This window comes from Talpa occidentalis, unplaced genomic scaffold (assembly GCF_014898055.3).
Source record: "Talpa occidentalis isolate TD23 unplaced genomic scaffold, MPIMG_talOcc4v2.1 talOcc4.304, whole genome shotgun sequence".
Taxonomy (NCBI): domain Eukaryota; kingdom Metazoa; phylum Chordata; class Mammalia; order Eulipotyphla; family Talpidae; genus Talpa; species Talpa occidentalis.
The window spans coordinates 4,911-30,789 of record NW_023603230.1 but is presented as its reverse complement, the minus strand read 5'-3'; the positions used below and the strand labels follow the sequence as shown (position 1 = coordinate 30,789).

The following is a 25,879-nucleotide window of genomic DNA, read 5'->3' as shown; positions in this document are numbered from 1 at the left end:
CTAAAAATGGCAGATGGGAGAGGATGTTCTGGTAACAACCCTGTTGAGGACTTGCTCCAGAATTTCTTGTCTGATCATCTCATGGATCTACACAAGAACAAGAAGAAAAAACAATAAAGTAACCTTTTGTCACCTTCAGTTTACAAATGCATGTTAGACAGAATAAACAATCGGGATAGGGGTAAAACTCAACTGCTTATGTCAAAGACAAACATAACAGGAGTCATGTGTAGAAAGAATCACTTCACTCTGCCCTCATTCCATGTTCAGACGACTCCACAGCTGGGCCTGCTCATTGGCTTACAGCACAGACCACAGGCAAGCTTTACTACACACGGGGTCCAGTACCACACTGGGCAGCTCTACTTGAGTGTCCACCACACGCCAACGTCCATGTTTGTAACAGTACGTGTAACTTTAATTTCAAATTTTAAAGGTCCATGAAAATTTCTGGAAACCGGACCTCCCTGGTGGCGCAAGGGGTTAAGACGCAGCTACCACCAGCCACTACAGCATGCGTTCAAACCCCAGCCAGGGAGGTGACCCACATGGCACAGCAGATCTCTCCTGTCTCCCCACTGTTCCCCTCAGCAGTGGATTTCAGTGGCTCTGACTCTTCTGCTCCCCACTTTGTCTCTGGTAAATCCTCTCACCCCTGCACCTCTGGCCTGCACCCCAGCTTTTGTATGCATAAATAAATAAATTAAAAAAAAAATTCTGGGAGACTACCTGTTAAACTTAGTGGTAAATTATTTGCTCTAGAGATGTCTTGACAAAGTCAACATCTATGTGAAATCAAGCAGAACTATCTAAATTTTAAAAATATTTAAAAACAAAAAACCATTAATGTCTCTTATTCTAGGAATATTTTAAGTCAGTTTACTGTTAAGAAGAGTCATGTATATCCTGTAACACACAACTCTCAAGGACTAGTGCAAGCAATCACTCCCAGTTCTGTAGCACAACCCTAACTTCACATGTAAACTGGCCCTGAGTAATATTCTTAGGAGGCACTTTCGGAACGCAGCTATACTACATAACAGAATGTCGAGAAGATGACTTAACGGAATCACTAGCAAGTCAAAGTTTAGTTCCAGATAACTTTTTTCCTAAAAGATTTATTTTATTGGTTTATGCATACAAGAACTGGGATCTAGGCCAGAGGTACAGGGGTGAGAGGATTCACTGGAGACAGAGTGGGGAGCAGAACAGGCAGATGTACTGAAATAGACTGCTGAGGAGACCAGTGGGCAAGACAGAGAGGTCTGCTGCGTGGTGTGAGTTAGCTCCCTGGCTGAGATCAGGGATCTAATTTGTGCTGCAGTGGCCAGCAATAGCTCGCTAGCACTGATACTTACCCTGTGCCACCAAGGAGACATCCCTGAAAGATAGCTTTTTGCATAGGGGAATACCATTAAAAAAAGAAAAACCAGGAATGATTTATTGCAAGAGGAAGAGAAAATCATGAGAAAACAAAATCATATTGAAACTTGTAAGAAATGGCCAGATACAACTGAATCTAGTGTGGAAAACTTACATAAAATAAAGGATAAGAAAGTAAATAATCCATCAAACTGGATCTATAGTATTCCAACACTATGCCAACCTCTGTTCCCAGAAACGGCGACAGACTAAGATGCCCTTGTCACCCAAACTCCCAGGCAAATGCCATGCATGCCGTATTCATAATATAATTTCACAGAATTAGGGAATGGTTGCCAAACCAGTCTCACCTTAAAAGTCTCCAACAGGATATTAGCTCCCAGCTTACATGCCTGCTGGTTTGGCATTTTGGGTTCTATTGGTTTTCCATCAAAAATTTTCTTTGGTCCATATGAATCCATTAAAATGAAGCCAAGTTCAACAAGGCCCTGAGTGACATGATCCCAACTATGAACACTGCAAGAAGACAAAGCTTAGTTAAAAAGAAAACTTAGTGGTTACCTTACTTTGTATGTATTGCCAAGTTGCACATTGCCCAAACTTGACATGTAAATTCAATGTAAATCAGAATTCCCAGACCTGAAATGAGATCTACCTTAAAATTATGGTTTAAATAATAAAACTCAAAAAATATATTTAATCCGTAGACAAAGCATCACATCATAAGGACTACTACCCAGCCAATGCATATCCTAAAATTAAAATAATAATCAGGATGGTTACTAGTCTTTTCAGCTTGACTTTAAATGGGTTTGTCTAAAACTGCTAGTCAACTGTGTAAAACTGCTACTTACAAGCATCAGCACCAAATTTCAACAAATCCGGAAATTTTTTTTTTTTTGCTCATCTAAATGTCAATGAAAACTCAAGCCAATAAAAAGTTGTAATATCAGGAAAGGAGTAAAAATATCTATTTCGGTTTCATACTCTCGGCCAAGAAATCAGGTCTTAGGATTTAAGAACGTTTCAAGACAGAGAAAGTCAGTTTGACGAACTTTAAAGGACTGAACCTTGACAGGTGAAGCCCACAGTTATAGTTCCTGATGGCCATAAGTAAGAACCTACTAGAACACGGTTCACCAACTCACCTACTCTTTACCACTTCCAAGATCATGGCTGAAACACACGTTCTATGAGGGACTAGATTTTGTAGAAATTTTGATCCTTGGAGAAGCTGAAGATCCTTAAAGCTTTTTATAACCAAAGTCTTTAAAAGGTCAAACACCTAATATAATGAAAGAAATGGGAAAATGAAGCAAAAATGACAGCCCATACTATAGAATCTTAACCCTGTGGAGCTGCATCTACTTGCTGCCACACACTCTGAGCCCTGCAACTCTTCACTAAGTATGATACAGAAATGATGACTGCCCATGGGAACTTGAGTTGAAGACAGGCCTTCCTTAAGAGAGGAAATGGACTAAAAATCAGTATTAATATTACTCACACCATAAAATACACGAGTAAAAAAAGGAGTAAAGCATTTTGTATTTTCATCCTTGAAACTACCCTATGTTAAGTTAATTACAACTCCATCAGGAACAAGTTCTTGGAAAGTTACAACATAGTAATTTCGCAAGTGACTATTCTGCTAAAATTCTGTTCTTGCTACTTAACTGTGTGATATTTTCCCACTCTTATTCCTATCCTACCACCTGGTTGACCACACAACTGGAAATGGAGGCATAAACCAAGTAACTAGAGACATCTTCAAACAGCCCGCTAGCACAGTGTGGGCCTAGAAGTCTAGCAGAGGAATGTACTGCTGGCTGCATGGGAACAGCTGTTTAGGAAAGGATGGCCTAAAAACAGCCTGACTTCCATTGAAACATAGAAGGAATCAAAAAATCATTAGTAAGTACCTGTTCCTCAAATCTTTGTATTCTCGTTACCGAGAGCAGGAGGGCAATGCTGAAGGGACATATATTATTACTGAAATCTCCTTGCTGTTCAGCCTAGAACGGATAAACCAAAAAGAAGTCATTACATTTTCAAAGTCTAACAGAGTAGGTCCTTCAATGGGTCAGAGACACCGAAATATGAGAACTAAAACTATAAAACGTTAAAGGAAAACACAGAAAATCCTTAAGACCTTAGTTTAGGCAAAGATATCATAGCAATACTACTAAAAACATAATTTCTGTAAGAAAAAAAAAGGATAAATTGGACCTCTTTGAACTTTAGAACTTCTGTGTTTCAAAAGACACCAGTAAGAAAATGAAAAGACAGGCCAGATGAGGGAAAAAATGTATTTGCTAAAACTACATACGTGATATAGGACTTGTACCCAGAATGTACAAAGAAGTCTGACAAGTCAATAAGATACACAAACAAAAAATGGGCGAAAGACTGGAATAGACATTTCACCTAAGAAGACTTTAGGACAGCTAATAAGCAAGTGAAAAGATGCCCAGTTACCATTAGTCATTAAAGAAGTACAAAGTCAAATTTCATTAAGATATTCTGTCACATCATTAGGATGGGTAAAATTAGGGGAAAAAACAAACAAAACAACAGGTAGTAACAAACATTGGTCAGAATGTGGAGAAAGAGGAACCCCACATAGTGCTAGTGGGTATTTAGATGATACAGCCACTTTGAGGAACTCTGTCAGTTTCTTAAAAGTTTAAACATAAGTATATCACACAACCCAGAAATCCCACTCCTAGGAACTTACCCGAGAGAAATGAAAACGTGAGCAAAGACTCGCATGTTTATCACAGCATTACTCCCAACAGCCCGAAAGGGCATACTCAAATGTCAGAAACCGATGAATGACTGCACAGACTGGTCTATGCAGACAACGGAATACTAGTCAACAATAAGAGGAGTGAAACACTGACATTGTTGTGCTACAACATGGATGAAACCTGAAAACATCATGCTACATGAAAGAAGTCACATATAAAAGAACATGCTGTGTATGGTGCCACCTGCACGAGATGCTAGGAAAGGTGAGTCTGGAGAGAGAGAGGGTAGAGCAGTGCATTGCTGGGGCTGGATGTAGACTACGGCAAGAGCTTGAGGGTCTCAGAGGTGATGAGGATGTTCCAAAGCTGGAGGTGGTGTTGGCTGCTGCACTAGGTAAACTTATGAAAAATCACTGATTTGTACAGTAGAGATGGGTGAATTTTTTTTAATTAATTAATTTATTTATACAAGCACTGGGTACAGTCAGAAGCGCGGGAGGGTGAGCGAATCCACCGAGCCAGAGTGGGGAACAGAGCAGGCAGAAGGACCGAAGTACACTGCTGAGGGGAGCAGCGGGTGGCAGGAGAGGTCTGTCATGCCATGTGGGACCCTCCTCCAGTGGCCGGGGAGCAGCCAGGGATCGAACCGGCACTGCAGAGGCTGCGGGCAGCCTCGCAATCCAGCGCTCAACCGTTGCGCCACCGGGGAGGCCCTGGAGATGGGTGAATTTTACACATAATGTACCCTGATAAAATTTTTCAGAACAGGTCTCTGAGGCCTAAATGATACCCAAGTAGCAAAATAAAAGAAAAAATGAATACATAAAATCAGAGGTGAATGAAAGAGAAAACTAACAGAACACCAAATAAAAAACAAAGTTTGGAAAGACAGTAACACAGTTATCAGTTATTATAAACCTGAATAAAAGAAGCAAACAAATTAGAGAAGATAAAGGAGCTTTAAATCTAGTTCCCACATCATTTCTATCTTCTACAACAGGGACACACGGCTCCCTAGTCAAATGGCTGACATCCAAAATGGGCAAAGTACCAGGAGAGCCCTGAACAACATGTGCCTCAGAAGCACTCAAAGACTGATGGGAGTCACGTAAGGAGGACAAGAAGCCAACTGGAAAGATCCAATGGGTCAAATCTGGGTCACTCTGAGGAGCAAAATAACAAAAGACAGAAATGCATAACGAGTACACTAAATTTTCAAGAGTTCATAAATACCAATTATACTAAAAAATAGGGAGGGGAGGTTCTTTGAGTAGGAGACAGCTTTTAATACAGAGAGAATGATAGAATTACATTTAAAAAATTTTTCTTTAATTCTACAACTTTGCAACTCCCAGCAAAAATACTGATTTGGGTCAAGAATCATTCATTAGTAGATGGGGAAAAAAAAACCATTTTGTGAGAGGTTGCTAAGGAAAAAGATTTTCACATGATCTCCAATCACAACTCCAAGGATTGCTTTCTAATTACAAAGGGAAACATATTTTTGCAAATGAAGAAAACAGATGGTCATTATCTTAACCAAATGATGCTGCATCACCAGTAGCAGGACAGCCTGGTGCTGCAAGCCTCCTGGTGTAATGCAAAGGAAGAGGGGTCGGCAGACCAGGGCCTCCAGACCAGAAATAGGCTGTGCCTGTTTTTGGATAGCTCACAAATTAAGACTGGTTTTGCATTTTTAACTGTTGGTCGGGAAAAAAAATAATCAAAGAATAATTTCCAGATACATGAAAATTAAATAAAATTCACATTTCAGTGCCCATGTTGAGCTGAGGAAGCTCTGAGTGCATATGACCCACAAAGACTAAAACAGCATCCAGCCCCTTGCAGAAGTGTGCTGACCCTATAAGGGAGAGTATACAAGATCACTTAGAAGGCATTCTTGCTTAGATGTTTACTTTCAATCCAATCACTAGGAAAGAGGAAACAGACAAATCTAACAATGTGAGACACAAAACAACTGGCTGGATGCTTGAAAAACTTCACTTAAAAGATACTTATCCTTATTCTGAGATGCATGTGGGAGTATTCAGGCATTCATAAGTGCCATGATTTCTGCAACTTACTTTCAAATGGAAAGAAATATGTGAGAAAGCGAGATAAGGTAAATGTGGCCAAGTATCTGGTGAACTGTGGGGTATACAGCTGGTGAACGTGGGGTATATAGGTGTTCATCATGCCAGGGTTCCAACATTTCTGTGGGTTAAACTTCTCAAGATAAAAAGCTGGATGAAAAAACAAACCCTTTATCTGTATATTAATTTTAAGAGCTCATTACATATCTATTTGATTTTTATCTTACTATTTCACAGATATCAGATGAATGACTTAGCTTCACAAAACCCCACACACTATTAGAAATAGCTAATATTCCCAATGCATAAATGGGAACCAGAGGTTGAGGCTGAAGGGCCTGTAATACAGAGCTAAGATTAGATTTTGACTTTCTTGATAAACAAGCGCTAAAGAAACAGAACAAAACAAAAAAAAAACTAGAATATTTAAGGTATGGTTTTAAAGTACGGTTTTAAGAGTGTGGTGACATCATATATTTTCTATTTTCCAGGAGCAAAGAAGAGCTCCTTCAGGCCCAGGATCATACCACAAGTCTCCTACTGGTTTCCTGTCACTAACTAACAGGCATTTAGAGGCCTGAGTTCAAATGCCCTTGACTCATGAAGAGATCTGGATTACCACAAGGTCTCATGCTACCTTCAAGTGTTTCAGGAGTTCTCTGCCTAGTTCACAGTCCAACTTGATGGCAAACACAATATGTAGAATAACGGTGCCTTCCACATGGCGCAGTTCACCTGATGGCATGGTAACAAGATCCAACAGCCTGAAAGATTCAACAGGAAAGCATGAGCTATGGTTTGTGCAAGAGACCAGATGAACAAACATATCAACTCAACCTAAACCTATGCCATCACTGAAGGCCAGCAGCAAATACAAATTCTACTGCCTCATTCACTGTTTCTACAATAAAACTTCCTCAAAGAATTGTCTATAGCCATCATTTCCACTTTACTTTGTCCCAATCAAATCCAATTCAATTAGATTTGAATGCCATCTGACAGTTCTTGCAAGCATTACAAAATGACCTCCATGGTACCAAAACCAGTAATCAAGTCCTATCTTAATTAATGTCTCTGCAAATTTGACATGGCTGACCACTTCTTTTTTGAAGCACTTTCCTCTCTTAGCTGAGGGGCACTGTCACTGGCTTCTTCTCAATTTGTTTTGCTGGCTCATCTTTCCTTTAAATAGTGGAATGCTTCTAAACTCAGTCTTGGGTTTCTTTTCTGTCCACAATTTCTCTAATTGACCCCATTTAGTTCTATGAGCTTAGTCGCTCCAAATCTATCGCCAGTCCTGACCTCTCCCTGTAGCTCCAGCCCGCCTGGTCAACACCTCCATATGGATGTTACCACACGTGTCAAACTTAGTGGAACTTACTTACCCCTAAATCTATTTTCCTGTCAGCCATTCCTAACTCAGGCCTTTGACAGAAGTGAAACAAATGAAAATCACTGTAGATCAGAAGCAGCAGGCTGCACCAGGATTGACAATATGAATTCTGCAGCCAAACTGCTTAGATTCAAACCCCACCTCCATCACTTTATAACCCTGGGAAATTTATTTTCTCTCTGCCTTGGCTCCTACATCCATAAAAGAGGCAAAAGAGAGTTGTTGTGAGGTTTAAAGTGCTTACTTAGAACAGCATCTGGCACAGAGTAAGCACTCCACAAAGAACTGCTTTAAAAAGCAGCTTTATGAGCTTTAAAATGTTCATTCTTGGATATGCATGCTGGGCCTGCCTTTGTGCTAACTGTTCCACTACTTGAGAACCTTCTTTTTCATGACCTACATATTGAGGCTCTTATCATTCAGGCTGCAATTAAAATCACACCTTCTCAGAGAGGCTTTCTCTGACCACCTGATGCACAGTGGCACTCCTGTCTCTCTCACATCATCAATTTGAACTATCTGCACAGCCACTGCAACAATAATATTTTGTTGTTGCTTATTTATTTTCTGTTCTAACTAAAATTTAAACTCCAGGAAAGCAGGGACCTTGCCTGACTGGTGCATCACTGTAGTCTTTGGGTCAAATAGTTTCTGGTGCAGAGCAGACATTTAATAACTTAAATTTGCAACTTACAGAAAATTATTGCTGTTTTCCTGAGAATGGACAAATGAAACAGCCGAAAAGGTTGCTCTATGCTTGAACTTTTTTTCTTTTTACAGTATTACTGAGCAGTTAGCAGAGGACTAGGAAAGTTCTTTTCTGACATAAAAGTAGAGCCGAAAGATTAATGATGAATTAACTAAAATATACAATGAGAAGATGAATTTATAAAAATGATTTCATTTCTAGTCTATAATACTCACTCATCACCACTCTGTTCCTCATTATGCTGCATATCCAGCTCATTGAAGAAAGCTATGATTCCTTCCAAAACCTTCTTTCTGCTTCCCTAAAAAAGTACAAAATAGTAAGATGACCCACACAAAAAGGGAGATAAGCAAGTTAAAGTACTTTTCATCTTAAAGGATTATGGAGTACAAATTTAACAAAGTACAACTGAGAGTCACACTAGGAATGTATTAGAACACTTCCATGTTGAATTGGTGTGAAATACATCTCAGCGCCAGGTTCCAGGGGTCTATAGTCAGCGCTTTGAGATTGCGATCCCTTCCAGTACCACACACAGAAAATGTGGTAGAAGAAGAGATAATGTACAGTTTCCTCAGATGAGGAGCATGACCTTTTCCACTAGATCAACCATCACACATGAAATAAAAGCAGCAATGCCACAGCAGGAAAACCAAGAGTGTGAATAAGCTAATAACTGGTCCTAGTTAAAGAGAAACGGTATTTTTATTTGTACCTTTGAGGAGACGATCAGAAGCTGATAGACCAAAGGTGGTATTTCTTGAAGATTAAGCATGGAGAACATCTTCAACACTTTTTCAATCACAAATTCCACCTCTTCTGCAGTCAGGGGGACATCCCTGTGAGTGAAAGATACTAAAGGCCAAGACCAGAGACTAATTTGGGAAATATTAAAATATTATAACTCTCTTTTTGTTTTCGTTTTTTTTTCCCTCTAATGGAGAACCTCAAAGAAGACCAATAATCTTATCTAAGCAAAGTCACCGTGTGGGGGAAAAATTAATTACAAACAAAACCAAAAAAAGAGGAGAGGAAATCCTGTAATGGAAAACAGGGATGTCAGCATGTTTGCTTGCGGGTGGGGAGAGTAGTGTTTGAACTTCCTACATCTCGGTTCCTAATAGGATGTAAGAAGAGGGAATGATGCTTACTTGAACATGGAGATGAGCTGGATTACATATTGCTGGTCCCATCTGGTTAAAGAAGAAGACAAAAGATATCAAAGTTTATCTCACTTTAATTACTTACACACTACTTTGTAAAATCAGTAAGGAAGAAAAATTGTAGCGCCACTTCAAGTGATTTGGCACAATTCAGACAATGAAGTAACAGCTTTTAACCTTTTTTTTTTTTTTTTTTTTTTTTTTCTTTTAACCTATTAGACTGACAAAACCAAAACCTGATGATACTCAGTGCTGATAAAAACAAAACAAACACTTTCACATACTGTTTCAGGGAGTGTACACTGATAAAATGCTCAGAGATGTTGGCAATACATATCAATTTTTAACAAGCACATAACACACAGACCCACCCAGCTTACTATTAGAAAAATATCTCATTTACATGCTTGCTAAAGTTCACCTAAACAGATAATGATATTTAATGTTAACACTTTCTATAACAGCAAAAACCAAATAACCAGACTTACTGGGAAAAAACAATCTAACAATTGGAGACTGGTCAAATAATAACAGCATACCACAGGACTGTTACAAAGAATGATGTAGTTGTATGTGTCGACACGAATAGAACTATTACATGAAAATGACAAGGTATGTTACAGCGTGTATCGAATAAACACTGTAATGAAAAAAAAATTAGTAAATGGATCAACATACATGTACTGATACATGCCTAAATTTATATTAGGAATCATATGCAAGAAGTCATAAAGCACTTATCTCTGGCTTAGATAATCTTGAAACAGTATTCCCTTTCGGTTCTTTCTGACAGACCCAAGCATAATCCTAGTATTACATAACTTAATAATTTGGCATTCTCTATATTTCACTGATTATACAATATTTTTCTATGATGCACATCTTTATAAATTTCATTTTTTAAAAAAGATTTATTTATTCATACAAGAGCCACCAGGGAGGACCCTTTATATATTTCATTTTTTTTTTAATTTTTTTTTTTATAGAGGCATGTTTTTTATTTATTTGTTTGTTTGTTTGTTTTGTTTATACATGCACTGGGTACAGTCAAAAGCGCGGGAGGGTGAGAGAATTCACCAGAGCCAGAGCAGGGAGCAGAGAAGGCAGAAGGACCTAAGTACACTGCTGAGGGGAGCAGCGGGCGGCAGGAGAGGTCTGCGCACCATGTGGGACCCTTCTCCGGTGGCCGGGGAGCAGCCGGGGATCGAACCGGCGCCGCAGAGGCCGCGGGCAGCTTCGCAACCCAGCGCTCAACCGCTGCGCCACCGGGGAGGCCCTATATATTTCATTTTTAATGAATACAAGTTTCATGAAGTAATTCTACCTTAACTCACATAGCTCATATACCATAACTGACACATCTCTCTATTATGTGTATTTAAGTTGGTAAAAAGTTTTGGTGTTGAGGGGTCTCCCTGGTGGCACAACAGGTTAAGTCACAGCACTATGAAGCTGTCCGCAGCCATTGTAGCACGAGTTCAATCCCAGGTAAGGGAGCTGACCCACATGGCACAGCAGACCTCTCCTGTCTCCCCACTGCTCCCCTCGGCAGTGGATTTCAGTGGATCGGCCTGTTCTGCTCCCTATCCTGTCTCTGTCTCTCATCGCCCTCCCACCTCTGGCCTATACCCTAGCTCTTGTATGCATAAATAAATAAAATAAACCTCAAAAAAATTGGTATTGAAATGTTTGTACAGTTATAAGAACAGTCAAGATAAATAGAAATTATACAGAGATATAGAACAGAGAATATAGTAAATAAACTCAAAAATTCATTTCAGACTAAATGGTTTCATAGCAGTAGTGTTATGAAAAAAAAAATCAGACTAAAAAAACCTCAATGATACAAATTCCTGCAATAAATGCTAATTCTTTTTGGCCACTTGTGGTCCTGAGATAGTTCCACACATTAATGAGACTCACCTGCCAGAACAGAGGGTGTTAATCAACTGCTTCTTACATTCTTCTCCATTCAGTTCACCTAATAATGCAAAAAATACACTAAGAAATAAATTTAGGGGCCTCCCCGGTGGCGCAGTGGTTGAGCGCTGGGTTGCGAAGCTGCCCGCAGCCTCTGCAGCGCCGGTTTGATCCCCGGCTGCTCCCCGGCCACCGGAGGAGGGTCCCACATGGCGCGCAGACCTCTCCTGCCGCCCGCTGCTCCCCCAGCAGTGTACTTCATCTGTCTGCCTGTCCTGCTCTTTGCTCTGGCTCTGGTGAATTCTCTCACCCTCCCGCGCTTCTGACTGTGCCCAGTGCTTGTATAAATAAATAAATCTTTAAAAAAAAAAAAAAAAATATAGGAGGATTTAAAAAAAAAAAAGAAAGAAATTTAGTTGAATAAAGAAAAAGCCATTAAAGTTCAAAGAAACCTACCTTTTTCGTAAGTTATAGTTTCCCTTTTGGTAGCAAGGGCAGAGAGAATGACAGGTAGTAACTCCAGCGATTTTCCATTCTTTAGGTTGCCCTCCTTGACAGCCCCAACAAACTCACTGGCTAATTCAACCAACAAAGGTCCTGGAAAATTGTGAGCCTACAAGTTCATGGGATAAAGAAAATGTTAGGCAGAAACCTAAGTGTTTGATATCCCTGAGAAATAGCCTTTTGCTGAATTAACAGAATTACCACTGGAACCCAGATCTGATCCTGTAGGTGTCCATGGCTCCTTCTGCTGTAATACAAACTTATAATTGCAAAGAATTTTAAAGGTCAGAATTCTCTAGCCGTGATGTTCTCAGATATGCCACCTCTTCACTGAGAAAGTGTTCACGAGACCAGACACATAAATCGTAGGTGGCTTATGGCCCATCTGCCTACTGTTCTGCTCTTTAGCAGCAGCTCTTACTCATAAATAGGAGCTGGGCTAGCTTATGTAGTTTGTTCCCTCAATAAACTTATCTATAAATTCCCCAAATCTACCCAAACCAAAGATTTTCCCACCTTACCTCCAGCATTAGTATTCCTATGATCTCAGAGGCTATTTCTTTCTGCAAATCCCCCGATTCCACCAACTGGATGCAGCAAGTGTATATTTTGCGTCTCCGAAGAGCTCCAGTCTCCTCAGAGCAGGGGGAACCTTATTGTTTTCAACAGGTGGTAAAGAGACAAAGAGATAAGTCTTACAAGTTTGAATGGCAACTTGGCAGGGGGAAACAGCTTTGGTGTTTGATTTAGAAAATGGAATTATCAAACTACCAATTACAAGGTCATCTCAGTAGACAGAAGAGAAACATTTAAATAATCTGAGACCCAAGGCCCTAAAAACACTCAACAATCTAGAGAAAAAGATGGGAACTCCCTTTACCTAATAAAGGGCATCTATGGGGAAAAACCACAGCTAACATCATACTCAATGATGAAAAATCAAAGATTTCCCTCTAAGGACAGGAACAAAACAAGATGTCCATCTCCTGCCATTTCTATTCATTGTATGGAGGTTTCAACCAGGATAGTTAGGTAAAAAATAAATAAAAAGTACCCATAATTGTAAAGGAAGAAGTAAAAGAAGTAAAATCGTCTCTATTCATGAATGACATAATCTTATATCTAAGAAATCCTAAGGAATCCATACACACACACAAAAAACTATAGAGCCAGTAAAATAAGTAAAGGAAGGTTGCAGGATAAGAGATCAACACACAGAGGACCACTGCATTTCTATACACTACAATGAACACTTAGCAGAAATTGGTAAGCTGATGTTAAAATTCATATGGGGACACAATGGACCCAGCACTCACATGTATCAATTTTAAAATATGCTCCAAAGCTATGCTAATCAACACTGTTGAGGTGACATTTGGAGAGACGTGTAGTTCAAGTGAATAGAACTGGGAATGGAGGAATAACCTCTCACATTTATAGAGTACTGATTCTCAATAAGAGTGCTATTAAAAATGGGGACAGCTCTTCCCTTTTGTGGTAACAGCTGAAGAATCAGTGGCTAAAATGAAGTTTAATCCCTTTGTGATTGTAAAAGGCACTTCAATGCACTGTCCCACATTCATAGGAAGATATTCTGTCTTCCCCTCTTCCCAAAGAGCTGAGACAGACGTTCAATGTTCAGCCCGTGTCATCCAGAAGGTTAAGTGAGGACACTACAAAGGGCAGCAAAGTGGCAAAGTGGCCCAGGTTTCCAGGAAGAAATGTGTCCCCTTCACGGACCTGTGCAGTGGGAGAGGCGAGTAGCGCCACTGTCCAAGTGGACGTCCACCCCAGCAAGGGGCCATCAGTGGACTAAAACTGGACAAAATCAGGCTTCCCTGGTGGCACAGCGGTTAAGTCAGTGCTTTCAAGCTATCAGCAGCCATTACAGCATGAGTTCGATCCCCAGCCGGCCAGGGAGCTGGCCCACATGGCGCAGTAGACTGCTCCTGACTCGCTCCCCCTGCTCCCCTCAGCAGTGTACTTCAGCAGATCTGCCTGTTCTGCTCCCCACTCTGTCTCTGGAGAATCCTCTCACCCTCCACATCTCTGGCCTACACCCCAGTTCTAGTATGCATAAATAAAAATGAATCTTCCCAAAAAAATAAAAAGTAAAATTGGACAAAATCGCAAAAAAAGCCTAGAATGCAAAGTCAAATCTGCCAAGTAGGAAAGGAAAAGGGCAAATGTAAGGAAGAACCAATGGGAAAGATGCAGGAATAAAGTTGTTTTACATACATTTTTCATAAAAATGCTAAAATGGAAAAATATGGGGAAAGTTGAAGTTGTACTACTACTCAGACCATATACAATAATTAACTTAAAATGGACCAGAGATCTAAATAGTAAAGCTAAAGTTACATAAAATTTTGTCTTAATTAAATTACATAAATCTCCATAACCCTGGATTAAGCAATAGTTACTTAGATATAACACTGAAAATATAAACAACAAAAAAATAAAGCTGGACATCAAAATTTAAAACTCTGTGCTAAAAAAAAATGCAAACGAACCCAGAATGTGAGAAAAATTTTACAAATTATGTATTTAATAAGAGGCTTCTATTTAGAATACAGTAAACAATTACACCCTAATTTTAAAAATTAGTTTATAATAATTATGATAGTTTTTATAAACAATTATTTCACAATAAAAAGACCATTTTTTTCTTAAAGTGCAAATGGAGACCTCCCTGGTGGAGAAGGGGTTGAAGTCTCACAGTGCTATCAAGCTATCACCAGTCACTGTGGCATGAGTTCCATTCGCAGCCAGGGAGCTGACCCACAGGGTGCAGCAGACCTCTCCTGCCTCCCTGCTGCTCCCCTCAGCAGTGTATTTTAGTCAGTCTGCCTGCTCTGCTCCCCACTCTGTCTCTGAATCCTCTCACGCCCCGCCCCCACCTCTGGCCTACACCCCAGTTTTTGTACGCATAAATAAAATCTTTTTTAAAAAAGTGCAAATGGGGCCTCCCCGGTGGCGCAGTGGTTGAGCGCTGGACTGCAAAGCTGCCTGCAGCCTCTGCAGCGCCAGTTCGATCCCCGGCCGCAGGAGAGGGTCCCACATGGCGCGCAGACCTCTCCTGCCGCACCCTCTGCTCCCCTCAGCAGTGCGTTTCATCAGTCTGCCTGTTCTGTTCCCCGCCCTGGCGAATCTTCTCACCCTCCCGTGCTTCTGACTGTACCCAGTACTTGTACAAATAAATAAATAAATCTTAAAAAAAAAAGAAAAGTGCAAATGTCTGATTAGACATTTCTCTAAGGAGAGTCAAAAAGCCAGTAAGTATATCAAAGGATTCAAAACTAAAACGAGGTACCACAAGGATGGCTAGAATAAGAGACAATAACAAGTGCTGGGAAATCAGCATCCTCACCCTGGGCTGTTAATGTAAACTGACAAAGTCACTTTGCAAAACCGTCTGGTGCTGCCCCTAGCAGTTAAGCAGAGTTACTCTATGATCTAGCAGTTTCATCCTTAGAGATATACCAAACAAATGGAAACATGTGTCCACACAAAAATCTGTTACACATTTCAGGGCTACATTATTCATACCAAAAATTGGAAACAACCTAAATGTCCATCAACTCATCAATGGAAAAATGTGGTAAGTTCATACAATGAAATTCATACAATGACTAGAAATGTGAAGCAGTGATACGGGTTACAACAGGGATGAATCCTGGTAACCTTACCTCAGTGAAACAAGCCATCCATAAAGGACCTTATATTACATGACCCCATTTACATGACACATGCAGAATGGGCCCAGCAAGAGTGCTTTCTTAACGTTAGGAGCATTGGGAGAGGTGACAGTGATGAGGTACAGTTTCTTTTAAGAGTAATAAAAATATTCTTAAAAATGATTGTGTGATGGATACACTAAAAACCACTGAACTGCATAATGGAAGTGGGTGAAATGTATGACATGTCAGTCATATCTCAGTTAACAACTGCACACTTCAAAAGGGTGACTTTTTTACTATGTTGAGTTATATCCATTTTTTTTAAAGATTTATTTATTTATGCATCCAAGAACTGGGGTACAGGCCAGAGGTGTGGGGGGTGAGAAGATCACCAGAGACAGAGAGGGGAACAGAACAGGCAGATTGACTGAAATACACTGCTGAGGGAGCAGCGGGTGAGTCAGGAGAGGTCTGGGTGCCATGTGGGTCAGCTCCCTGGCTGGGGATCGAACTCATGCTGCAGTGGCTGCCGATAGCTTCATAGGTTGCGTCTTAACCCCTTGTACCACCAGAGAGGCCCTATATCCAGTTTTTAATAATGTCATCGTAAGCTAACTATTGATCTTTTACATCATCAATTTAACAGGATTAAAACAATACTATAATTCACACTACTTTTAAAACTGGGCTTTTCAAGTGTTTTTTAATTAGGTGGAAAAAGCCAGCTATGCCCCAGGTTAGCCCATCCAAGAGAAAAGTTACTAGTGAACTAGTGAAACTGACTGTTAACTGTTACTGTGATTCACTACAAGGCAGCTGCGTCTGCTTTTTCAGTATTTCCTTTCCTCTAGTATTTCTACAAAAAGTCATTTAGCAAGTTTCCAAAAGGTTGACTCAAGCAATTTTTGAAATTTTTTTTCATGAATAGGAAGATCTGTTTTTGTACTTTTACAGTGAAGACCCAATTTACTTCAAGGAAGAAAAACTAACCAAGTTAAAATAATCTATGAAGAATCCAAAGTCACTTTCAATGTCTACCTTGTGGAATTTTATCCTATCACCATTTATAAAACCATTGTGAATCATAACCTGCAGTAATATAGACCCAGCCTTTGTTCACAACACAGGAACAAATACAGCACACTGGGAATTAAGAATCTATATAAGGCACCCAAGATACTCCATTTCATTAAACCTGAAGAGTTCCCAGTTCCTCCCTGCTTCAGCACAGACTAAGCACTAGACATTTCTGTTTTCTCCACAATTTTAAAAGCACAAGGAAACCAAAGTAGATTTTATAAAGCGAATGGGCACTTTACAGGTGCCCAAACCAGCAATACAATCTCAGGTAGCTACTTCAACCCACTTCAGTAAAATGGTTTAAGTCCACAAGACAAGAGATTGCTGTTTTAGCTAAATCTGTAGACTCCCAAACACACAGAAAATGTCCCAGTGGGGCTTCAAATAGTTAGAAAAATAACAATGTGTGCCAAAAGTAAACAAATCTAACAATGAGCCCAGGGGAAGTAGAAGTGGCCTTAATTATTATTACCTTTGAAGATGGCTCTCAGGAGGGCTCCGGCAGCCTTTCCCTTCAAGGCCTGATTCTGCAGGAGATCAGCCAGCTGCAATCAAAGGGAAAGCTGTACAATTTCGCTGACCCAACAAGCTAAATCCATGCGATGAAACACTTAGCTACCAGGTTCAAATTATTCCGAGACTCCAGGTATCACAAATACCATATTTATTTAAACAGAGCAGGATAGATCTTAATATAATGCTGGGATGTCAGGACTGAAATTTACTTATACACTCACTCTACAAACACTTCCTAAGTATTTAATCAGCACTGGGTATTGAGTTGTGTTGTTGAATATATACTCAACAAATACTTTTTTTTTTTGAAGATTTATTTATTTATTATTTATACAAGCACTGGGTACAGTCAGAAGTGTGGGCGGGTAAGAGAATTCACCAGAGCCAGAGCAGGGAGCAGAGCAGGCAGACTGATGAAACACACTGCTGAGGGGAGCAGCGGGTGGCAGGAGAGGTCTGCATGCCATGCGGGACCCTCCTCCAGTGGCCGGGGAGCAGCCGGGGATAGAACCGGCACTGCAGAGGCTGCGAGAGCAGCTTCACAACCCAGCGCTCAACCGCTGTGCCACCGGGGAGGCCCAACAAATACTATTTTAGCATGTTCTCTTTCCTAAGCACTAGGGATACAAGGATGAAGAAGAGGAACATGGTAATCTGACTCAGTTTACAGAAGAGAAAGAAAACACACAGAAACATATATATATATATGCAAAGAAACAAGAGACAGACATAATAACTAAGGACGGAAGAGGAGTACATGTTTATTTATTTATTGTTGTTTTTATTTATGCATACAAAAGCGGGGCACAGGCCAGAGGTGTGGAGGGTGAGAGAATTCACCAGAGACAGAGTGGGGAACAGAACAGGCAGAATGACCAAAGTACACTGCTGAGGGGAGCAGCGGGTGAGTCAGGAGAGGCCTGCTGCACCATGTGGGTTGTTCCCTGGCCGGGGATCAAACTCATACTGCAGTGGCTGTGGACAGCTTCATAGGTTGCGTCTTAAGCCCTTGAGCCACCAGGGAGGCCCAAGGAGTACATTTTTAAAAAATTAATCTTAGAATACCTAGAGATAAATTTAACCAAGGAAATGAAAGACCTGTATTGAAAACTATAAGACACTGATGAAAGAAACTGATTAAAAGAAGCGCTACCCTGTGATCATGGACTGAAAGAATTAATATTACTGAATGTCATGCTACCCAAGTCCTCCACGGATTTCTGATGTTGTTTTCATTGCATCTTAAAACATAACAGACAAACCAAGTAAGATGAAGTGTCCTTGTTATTTTGGAAGCTTTGAATTTTTCTTTTCCTTAAACTTGGTTGACCAGAACTACCGAGTTAATGGCATGGTCCAAAAAAGTATAGATTCTTTTTAAGAGAACAGCCCTCATTTTTGGTTATTCATTTCCTTTAGATTGAATTTACATATTCTCAGTCAGAACCCAAGTGATACTTTATCCTCAGAGATCACATCTGAGCATCTCCCCTCTCTGCCTGACTGTGACTATGCAGGCATCTGTCTTCTTTCCTCTTCCTAATAAATATGTCCTTTTAAAATGCAAAAAGAAAAAAGAAAAGAACATCACATCTGAAGGGTCCCATGCACCCCTCACTGAGAATGTCAATTCTGAGCAAATGGTACTGCCCAATTTTCCCACTGTATAATTAATTTCCCCATCCTTTTGCAGTAACTGGTAAGAATACACTGTAAGATCATGCAAGCATCCTGCTCCTCTCTATAATCTCCCCTCATCTAATGGAAAAATCCAGCAGTCAGTGTCCCCAAGAATGACACTGGCATTTGGAGCTCCGTGACATGACACAGTGAGAAGAGGACGGCGCCATCTCCACAGTCCTTTCCACCAGGGCCGCATGACCTCAACTCAATGAGATGATACCACAGGCCCTGCTTGAGGGACATGCAACCACTTGATACTGCTCAGGGTTATCGAGCTCACGAGACAAAGAAAGACTGAGAACAGATTGTAGAAAATCAGTGGAAAATAACAATTAAGTGCAATGTGGTCTCCTTAGTGGCATTCTGGAACATAAGGACAGTAAGGAAAAACTACAGGTAGCGTTCAAATAGGATTTTTTTTTTTTTTTAAGATTTATTTATTTATACAAGCACTGGGTACAGTCAGAAGCGCGGGAGGGTGAGAGAATTCACCAGAGTCAGAGCGGGGAGCAGAGCAGGAAGAAGGACCGAAGTACACTGCTGAGGGGAGCAGCGGGCGGCAGGAGAGGTCTGCACGCCATGTGGGACCCTCCTCCGGTGGCCGGGGAGCAGCCAGGGATCGAACAGGCACTGCAGAGGCTGCGGGCAGCTTCGCAACCCAGTGCTCAACCGCTGCGCCACCAGGGAGGCCCCAAATAGGATCTTAAGTTTTGCCAGTGGTACCATATCAACATTAATTTCCTCATTTTAAATTTTTTGCTAAGGCCAGTTAGATGCTAATATTGGGAAAGGGATACATGAAAACTCTATTATTTTCACTTTTCTATCAATCTGCAAGCAGTTCAAAGGAAAAGCATAAAAAATTTTCTCTGGAGTTAGCACTCTCATGCTTCTTGTCTAATTTGATCTTTATCATGATGGTGAAAATCATTTTCCAGTTTTAGCACTGAGAGCCCCTCCCATTTTTTATTAACGGTATGGACTCATGGGGGCCTCCCTGGTGGCACAAGGGGTTAAGCACCACACTATGAAGCAATCCGCACCTCTGCAGCATGAGTTCGATCCCCAGCCGGCCAGGGAGCAACCCATACGGTGAAGCAGACCTCTCCTGTCTCACCTGCGGCTCCCCTCAGCAGTGTGTTTCAGTCAATCTCCCTGTTCTGTTAACTGCTCTGTCTCTGGTGAATCCTCTCAACCCCCCCATCTCTGGCCTGTACCCCAGCTCTTGTATGCATAAATAAATAAATCTTTTAAAAAAACAGTATGGACTCATGAATATCCATTTTTCAATGGGTTAGAGATTGTAATTGGATTAATTATATTAATGTTGAAATGGTCCCAGGGTTGGCTGATGGAGTCCCTTCAAGCCGGTTATGTCCTCGTAACATGACCCCATTGTTTCTGAGCACGTCACCTTTAGGCATGACACAGTACTCCAGGCTCATCTTACACCCATTACACCACCTGCAAAATCAGTCATTTCTCCAAAGAGCTCTTGTCCCTTCTAGTGGGGAATGGTTCTCAGAGAACTGGGTGGTGGGTGTATTTGTTGCTACTGTGGCATCTCTGTTAGATCCGTGGGCAGAGCTAGGAAATACATGCATGTGTATGCCCACACATACAAATATACACATGCACAAATTTATATATAAATTTGAGAAACCCTGAGTTCAAGCAGTATCTCCATTTCTAATCTATGCCCACAGGGATTCCCTTGCTGTCCCACATCCCACAGTGCCCCTTCCACTGCTACACACACCATGACACCCAGAGCAGTACAACCTAGAACACACCTAGAATAGCTTCAGAACTGCTTCACCATACCACTACAATAGCCAATTCTACTTAAAACAAAACAAAACAAAACAAAACAAAACAAAACAAAAAAAGGTCAGGGCTGGGCCTCCCCAGTGGCGCAGCGGTTGAAGCGCTGGGTTGCGAAGCTGCCGGCGACCTCTGCGGCGCCAGTTCGATCCCGGCTGCTCCCCGGCCACCAGATGAGGTTCCACATGGCACGTAGAACTTCCTGCGCGCTGCTCTCCTCAGCAGTGTACTTCGTCCTTCTGCCTGCTCTGCTCCCCGCTCTGGCTCTGGTGAATCCTCTCACCCACCCGCGCTTTTTTTTTTTACCCAGTGCATGTTTATTTACAAACAAACAAACAACAAATAAATAAATAAATTAAATTTAAAAAAAAAAAAAAAAAAAAAAAAAGGTCAGGGCTTATGTGTGTAGTCCTGATAAACTGATTTTCCTTATAAAAATATAAAGATGCATCAACAGGCAATCTAATGCCTCACATCACTCTAGTTGGATATTACTTTCAGATGAGTGTTCTAAAACAATGAAAGTGTAGAAATTTGGCTATGTGTATTACAAATGTTATGCAATTACTGAAATGTACACATGCCCACAAAGTGACCATTTCTCTTCTCTCCCATTTCTTTATAACTATAAATTATTATCAAATGGACCTTGTGTCTCCTACAGGGTATGGAAGGGATGAAGCAGAATGTCACACTTTCTCTAACATGACCTTTGAACTCATTGTCATGCCTGACATGAACCTTCAGCAGAACAAGGTTCCTATTACTCACATCATCTCCTCTCAGGGTTTGAAGGAATTCCTGTAGTCTGTCTGCTGATTTTTCTGTTGCTAGAGATAAAATTTTCTGGTCCATTGTTGCACATATCAGGGACCTATAAAAGAAAAAATACCAGAATTGATGAAATTTCCAGAAGTATTGAAGCTTGATTTTCTCCCCTTTCTATAACTGAGTATCTCATACATATTATAGGTTATGTACTCGTGAATCCTCCTCAAACAAAGTTCGACTAACTATCTGAGTAGGTGATTCTTCTCCAAGCCAAAATAATCAGAATTCAGAATTCTCTATAATAATTCAGAATTCTCTAGAATTTCCTTATTAGGAACTTGGATTCTAATCAAGTGGTTTCATTAGCCCACATCTTCATATATATTTTTCATAGATGGTCAAGACACGAGTTGGTATACATTATACACCAGTGGGAACAGAGTATCATCAATATTCTTATGAGAATTTGAAAAACCTACTTGAGGGCCTCCCTGGGGGTGCAAGGGGTTAAACACCGCACTATGAAGCAATCCGAAGCCTCTGCAGCAAGAGTTCGATCCCTGGCCCTCCAGGGAGCAACCCACATGGTGCAGCAGACCTCTCCTGTCTTACCGGCTGCTCCCCTCAGCAGCGTATTTCAGTTAGTCTGCCTGTTCTGTTCCCCACTCTGTCTAGTGAATCCTCTTACCCCTCACATCTCTGGCCTGTGCCCCAGCTCTTGTATACATAAATAAATAAATCTTAAAAAAAAAAAAAAAGAAAAAAGGAAAAAAAAACCTACTTGGGAAAAGTGAGTAAATAGCCTGCGGTAGACAGTTCCTATGGGGGAGTGGGGAGTAGAAAGGCTAGAAAGGCCTAAAGGTGACGTTCTCACAGGCTGAGAACACGCTGTGCAAGGTCTTAAACGCCAGGTTACGGAATCTACTTGTAACTAACAGAGCACCCAAAATTTTTGGAGCAAAAGACAATCTGAAATAGTATTTGAGGAAAGTGAACCTGGCATGAATGTGTAGATGAAAGTGGGGAGGGATTAAGGAAAAGGAGCAGAGGCTAGACCTAATGGGAGCCACTGTAGTGGTGGTGAATGGGAGAAAAGAAAGGAGGCCAACAGTATCAGACTGAAGCGGGCTTTATTTAATGGATGCCTGTGAGGTGCACTCCCGGCTGCAGCAGAGTGAGAATCATGCCCGCAGACTGGAAAATGGGTCTTTATAGTGTTAGATTACTGTAGGGAATTTTTGGCAAGCGAGTGAGGGGTCTTCACTGTGGGAGGGGGTCTGCTGAAATTCTTTACTGCTGTCAGCTTATCTCCGGTGCCTCAGGTGCTGGGCAGTGAGGGTTTTACGAGTGGCCTGGGTGTGCTCTCCTCAGTAATAAAATTCTGTACTAGGGTGGTGACTCGAGAGAGTGGAAAGGAAGAGATGCAATGGAGTCACGTTAGGCAGACAGGATTTAGTGAGCAGCTATGGGAGTAAAGGGAGAAATGCAGATTGGTAGAAAACCTGCCCAGAAAATTAAAAAATCACTTCCCCAAAGAGGAAATGCAAATGGCCAATAGGCATATGAAAAAAAGCTCAACATCACTAATTATCAGGGAAAAGCAAATCAAAAGCACAATGAGATAGCACTTGACACCAGTGAGAATGGTCCACATTAAATAAAAGCAGAAACAAAAGCTGGCCAGGATGTGGTGATAAAGGAGCCCTCTTCTTACTCGGCTTGTGGCAAGGCAAACCCAGGTCCAGCCACTAGGGAAAGCCTGCGGAGGACCCTCACCACACTAAAAATGGCACTACCATATGACCCAGAGATTCCACTCCCAGGAATCTACCCAAAGGACACAAAAACACCGATTTGAAAGGAAACCTACACTCCTATGTTTACTGCATCACTATTTGCAATAGCTAAATTATGGAAACAATCAAAATGCCCCCAAATAGGCCTCCCTCGTGGCGCAGGCGTTAAAACAGCGCTATCAACCTGTTTCCAGCTACTACCACACAAGTTCGATCCCCAGTCGGCCAGGGAGCTGACCCACATGGCACAGATCTCTCCTGTTGCCCCGCAGCTCCCCCTCAGCAGTGTATTTCAGTAGATCTGCCTGTTCTGCTTCCCACTCTGGTGAATCCTCTCACCCCCTGCACCTCTGGCTTACACTCCAGTTCTTGTATGCATAAATAAATCTTTAAAAAATATATATATATATATATATGATTAGATTAAGAACTTCATCTCTCACTGAACTAGTTAAAACCTCCATGTCAGGGCCACCTCTGGTTTTACCAATGATTGCCCAGCACTTAGCACAGATAATTAACCCCTAATAGACAGCCAATCAAAATGAGTTGAACAAAGGAATTGTCGAAGCCCTGCAATGGGCCAGCCCTCCACTGTGGTCAATCTGATCCTCACTCCAATAATCCTCTGAGGGGAGGTGTTATTAGCCCCAATTTAGATGAAGAACTTTTGGGGTTCGGAGACTAAGGACTCTGCCCCAGGTCAGCTAAAGGCTGATGCCAGGAATGAGGAAGCCCACATAGAAAAAAACAAGATGGCCCTGACACCAGGACCCTTGACAAACAGGGGAAAAACAACCCTGCTCCATGAAAAACAACTTCGTTCTGCCTAAACCTGTTTCCCCCCCTGCCAACCCAGTTTTCCAGCCTAACCTCTCCTCACCCTATAAAAGGACATCTCTCCCCACAATGGGCGCGGCTTCAAAGGTGACCCCCACCTTGGGTCCTGAGGTTTGCCTGCGGCACAATAAATTTTCCCTTCCGAAATGCAAATCAAAACTACAATGAGATACCCCTCACACCAGTGACAATGGCACATATTAAAAAAACAAGCAACAACAAATGTTGGTGAGGTTGTGGAGAAAAAGGAACTCTCCTGCACTGCTGGTGGGAGTGCACACCCCGGCAACCACTATGGAGAGCTGTGTGATATCTTGACCTATTAAACATAGAGGTTCCATATGATCCAGCAATTCCACTTCTAGGTATTTACCCAAAGGACACAGAAACATTAACTCAAAAGGGCACCTGCACCCCTATGTTTATAGCAGCACTGTTTACAATAGCTAAGCTATGGAAACAACCCAAATGCCCAAAAATAGATGACTGGATCAAGAAGATGTGGTACATATACACCATGGAATATTACTCAGCATTCAAAAAAGATAAACACATGCAGTTTGCAGCATCATGGATGGCGCTGGAAGGGATCATGCTCAGCGAACTAAGCCAGAAAGTAAAGGAAGGGCCTCCCAGGTGGCGCAGCGGTTGAGTGCTGGGTTGCGATGCTGCCCGCAGCCTCTGCAGCGCCGGTTCGATCCCCGGCTGCTCCCCAGCCGCCTGCGAGGTTCCCACATGGCGCGCAGACCTCTCCTGCCACCGGCTGCTCCCCTCAGCAGTGTACTTCGGTCCTTCTGCCTGCTCTGCTCCCCGCTCTGGCTCTGGGGAATTCTCTCACCCTCCCGTGCTTCTGACTGTACCCAGTGCTTGTATAAATAAATAAAAATGAATCTTAACAAAAAAAAAAGTAAAAATACGGGATGGTTTCACACATATCAGGAATTTAGAAAACGATTAATTAATACAAAGTAAAAATCAATATCAACAACCAACTATAAACCAGAGACACACCACGGGTGGGGGAGGAAAGGGAAGGGAAGAGGAAGGACTAGGGTCAAAATAAGGGGGGGTGCAATTGTATGCGGAATATAACCAAAATGATAATGCATACATTGTGCAGAAATGAAAAATGATGTAAGAATTATATAAAATAAAATATTAATTTAAAAATTTAATATAAAAATTTTTTCCTTTCTTTGAGAAATTTAGCCTGGCTCTCCTTTTCTTTACCGCGCCGAACCTTTCAGTCAGGAGGCCAGAAAGAGCTGAACTCGGAGCCTGGCCCCAGACGCCAAGGTTCTGCCTCCTTCCCAACCCCCCGCCGCCGTCAGGGCCTGGGGGGCGGAGGACAGGGAACCCGCGGGCCCAGCGCAAGGAGCCCGGTGCAGGGGGATGAGCCGAGCCCGACCTCCGCCTGTCTCGGCGGGTACAGGCGCTCGGAGGCGGGCGCGCGGCAGCTCCCCTGCGCTCAAGGAGGCACCAGCCGGGCGAGACAAGCAGGTGGCGCGGGGAGCGGGGCTCGGGGGGGCCCCTGGACGGGAGGCGCTGGCCGGCCGGAGGGGCGGCCCGGGCAGCCCCCCGAGAGGAGGGCGGCGCGCAGCCGGGGCGCGCGGGGGAGCGCCTGCCCCGGGAGACACCAGAGCGCCCCTGCGGCCGGGAGCCCCGGTCCTCTCACGCCCGCCCCGGGGCAGGTCCCGCGGCGCCGTCCCCTCGGACTCACCACAGCCGCCGCCGCCGACTTCCAAAACTCCCGCGCAGCCGAACGCCAGCGCAC

General features: G+C 42.1%; 1 protein-coding gene across 1 annotated transcript; it reads right to left on the bottom strand.

The window, feature by feature from the left end:
* On the bottom strand, positions 1–25,879 carry LOC119256529 (Fanconi anemia group I protein-like). Its single transcript, XM_037524345.1, has 14 exons — positions 25,826–25,879; positions 21,470–21,572; positions 17,148–17,220; positions 12,437–12,567; positions 11,868–12,024; positions 11,415–11,472; positions 9,480–9,521; positions 9,044–9,167; positions 8,544–8,629; positions 6,864–6,990; positions 3,306–3,398; positions 2,532–2,668; positions 1,734–1,899; positions 1–87 (listed from the first exon to the last, which is right to left on the bottom strand). Exons 2-14 carry the CDS (start codon positions 21,551–21,553, stop codon positions 1–3), a joined length of 1,365 nt encoding a protein of 454 aa, XP_037380242.1. The 5' UTR covers positions 21,554–21,572; positions 25,826–25,879.

Bases quoted from the DNA above. Each gene is read 5' to 3' on its own strand.
- LOC119256529 (XM_037524345.1), bottom strand. From the start codon at position 21,553: ATGGACCAGAAAATTTTATCTCTAGCAACAGAAAAATCAGCAGACAGA. The intron at 12,025-12,436 runs GTAAGGTGGGAA...ATGAACTTGTAG, and splicing joins TAGGAATACTAATGCTGGAG to GCTCACAATTTTCCAGGACC. The intron at 9,168-9,479 runs GTAAGCATCATT...TTTCACTCACAG, and splicing joins CAGCTCATCTCCATGTTCAA to GGATGTCCCCCTGACTGCAG.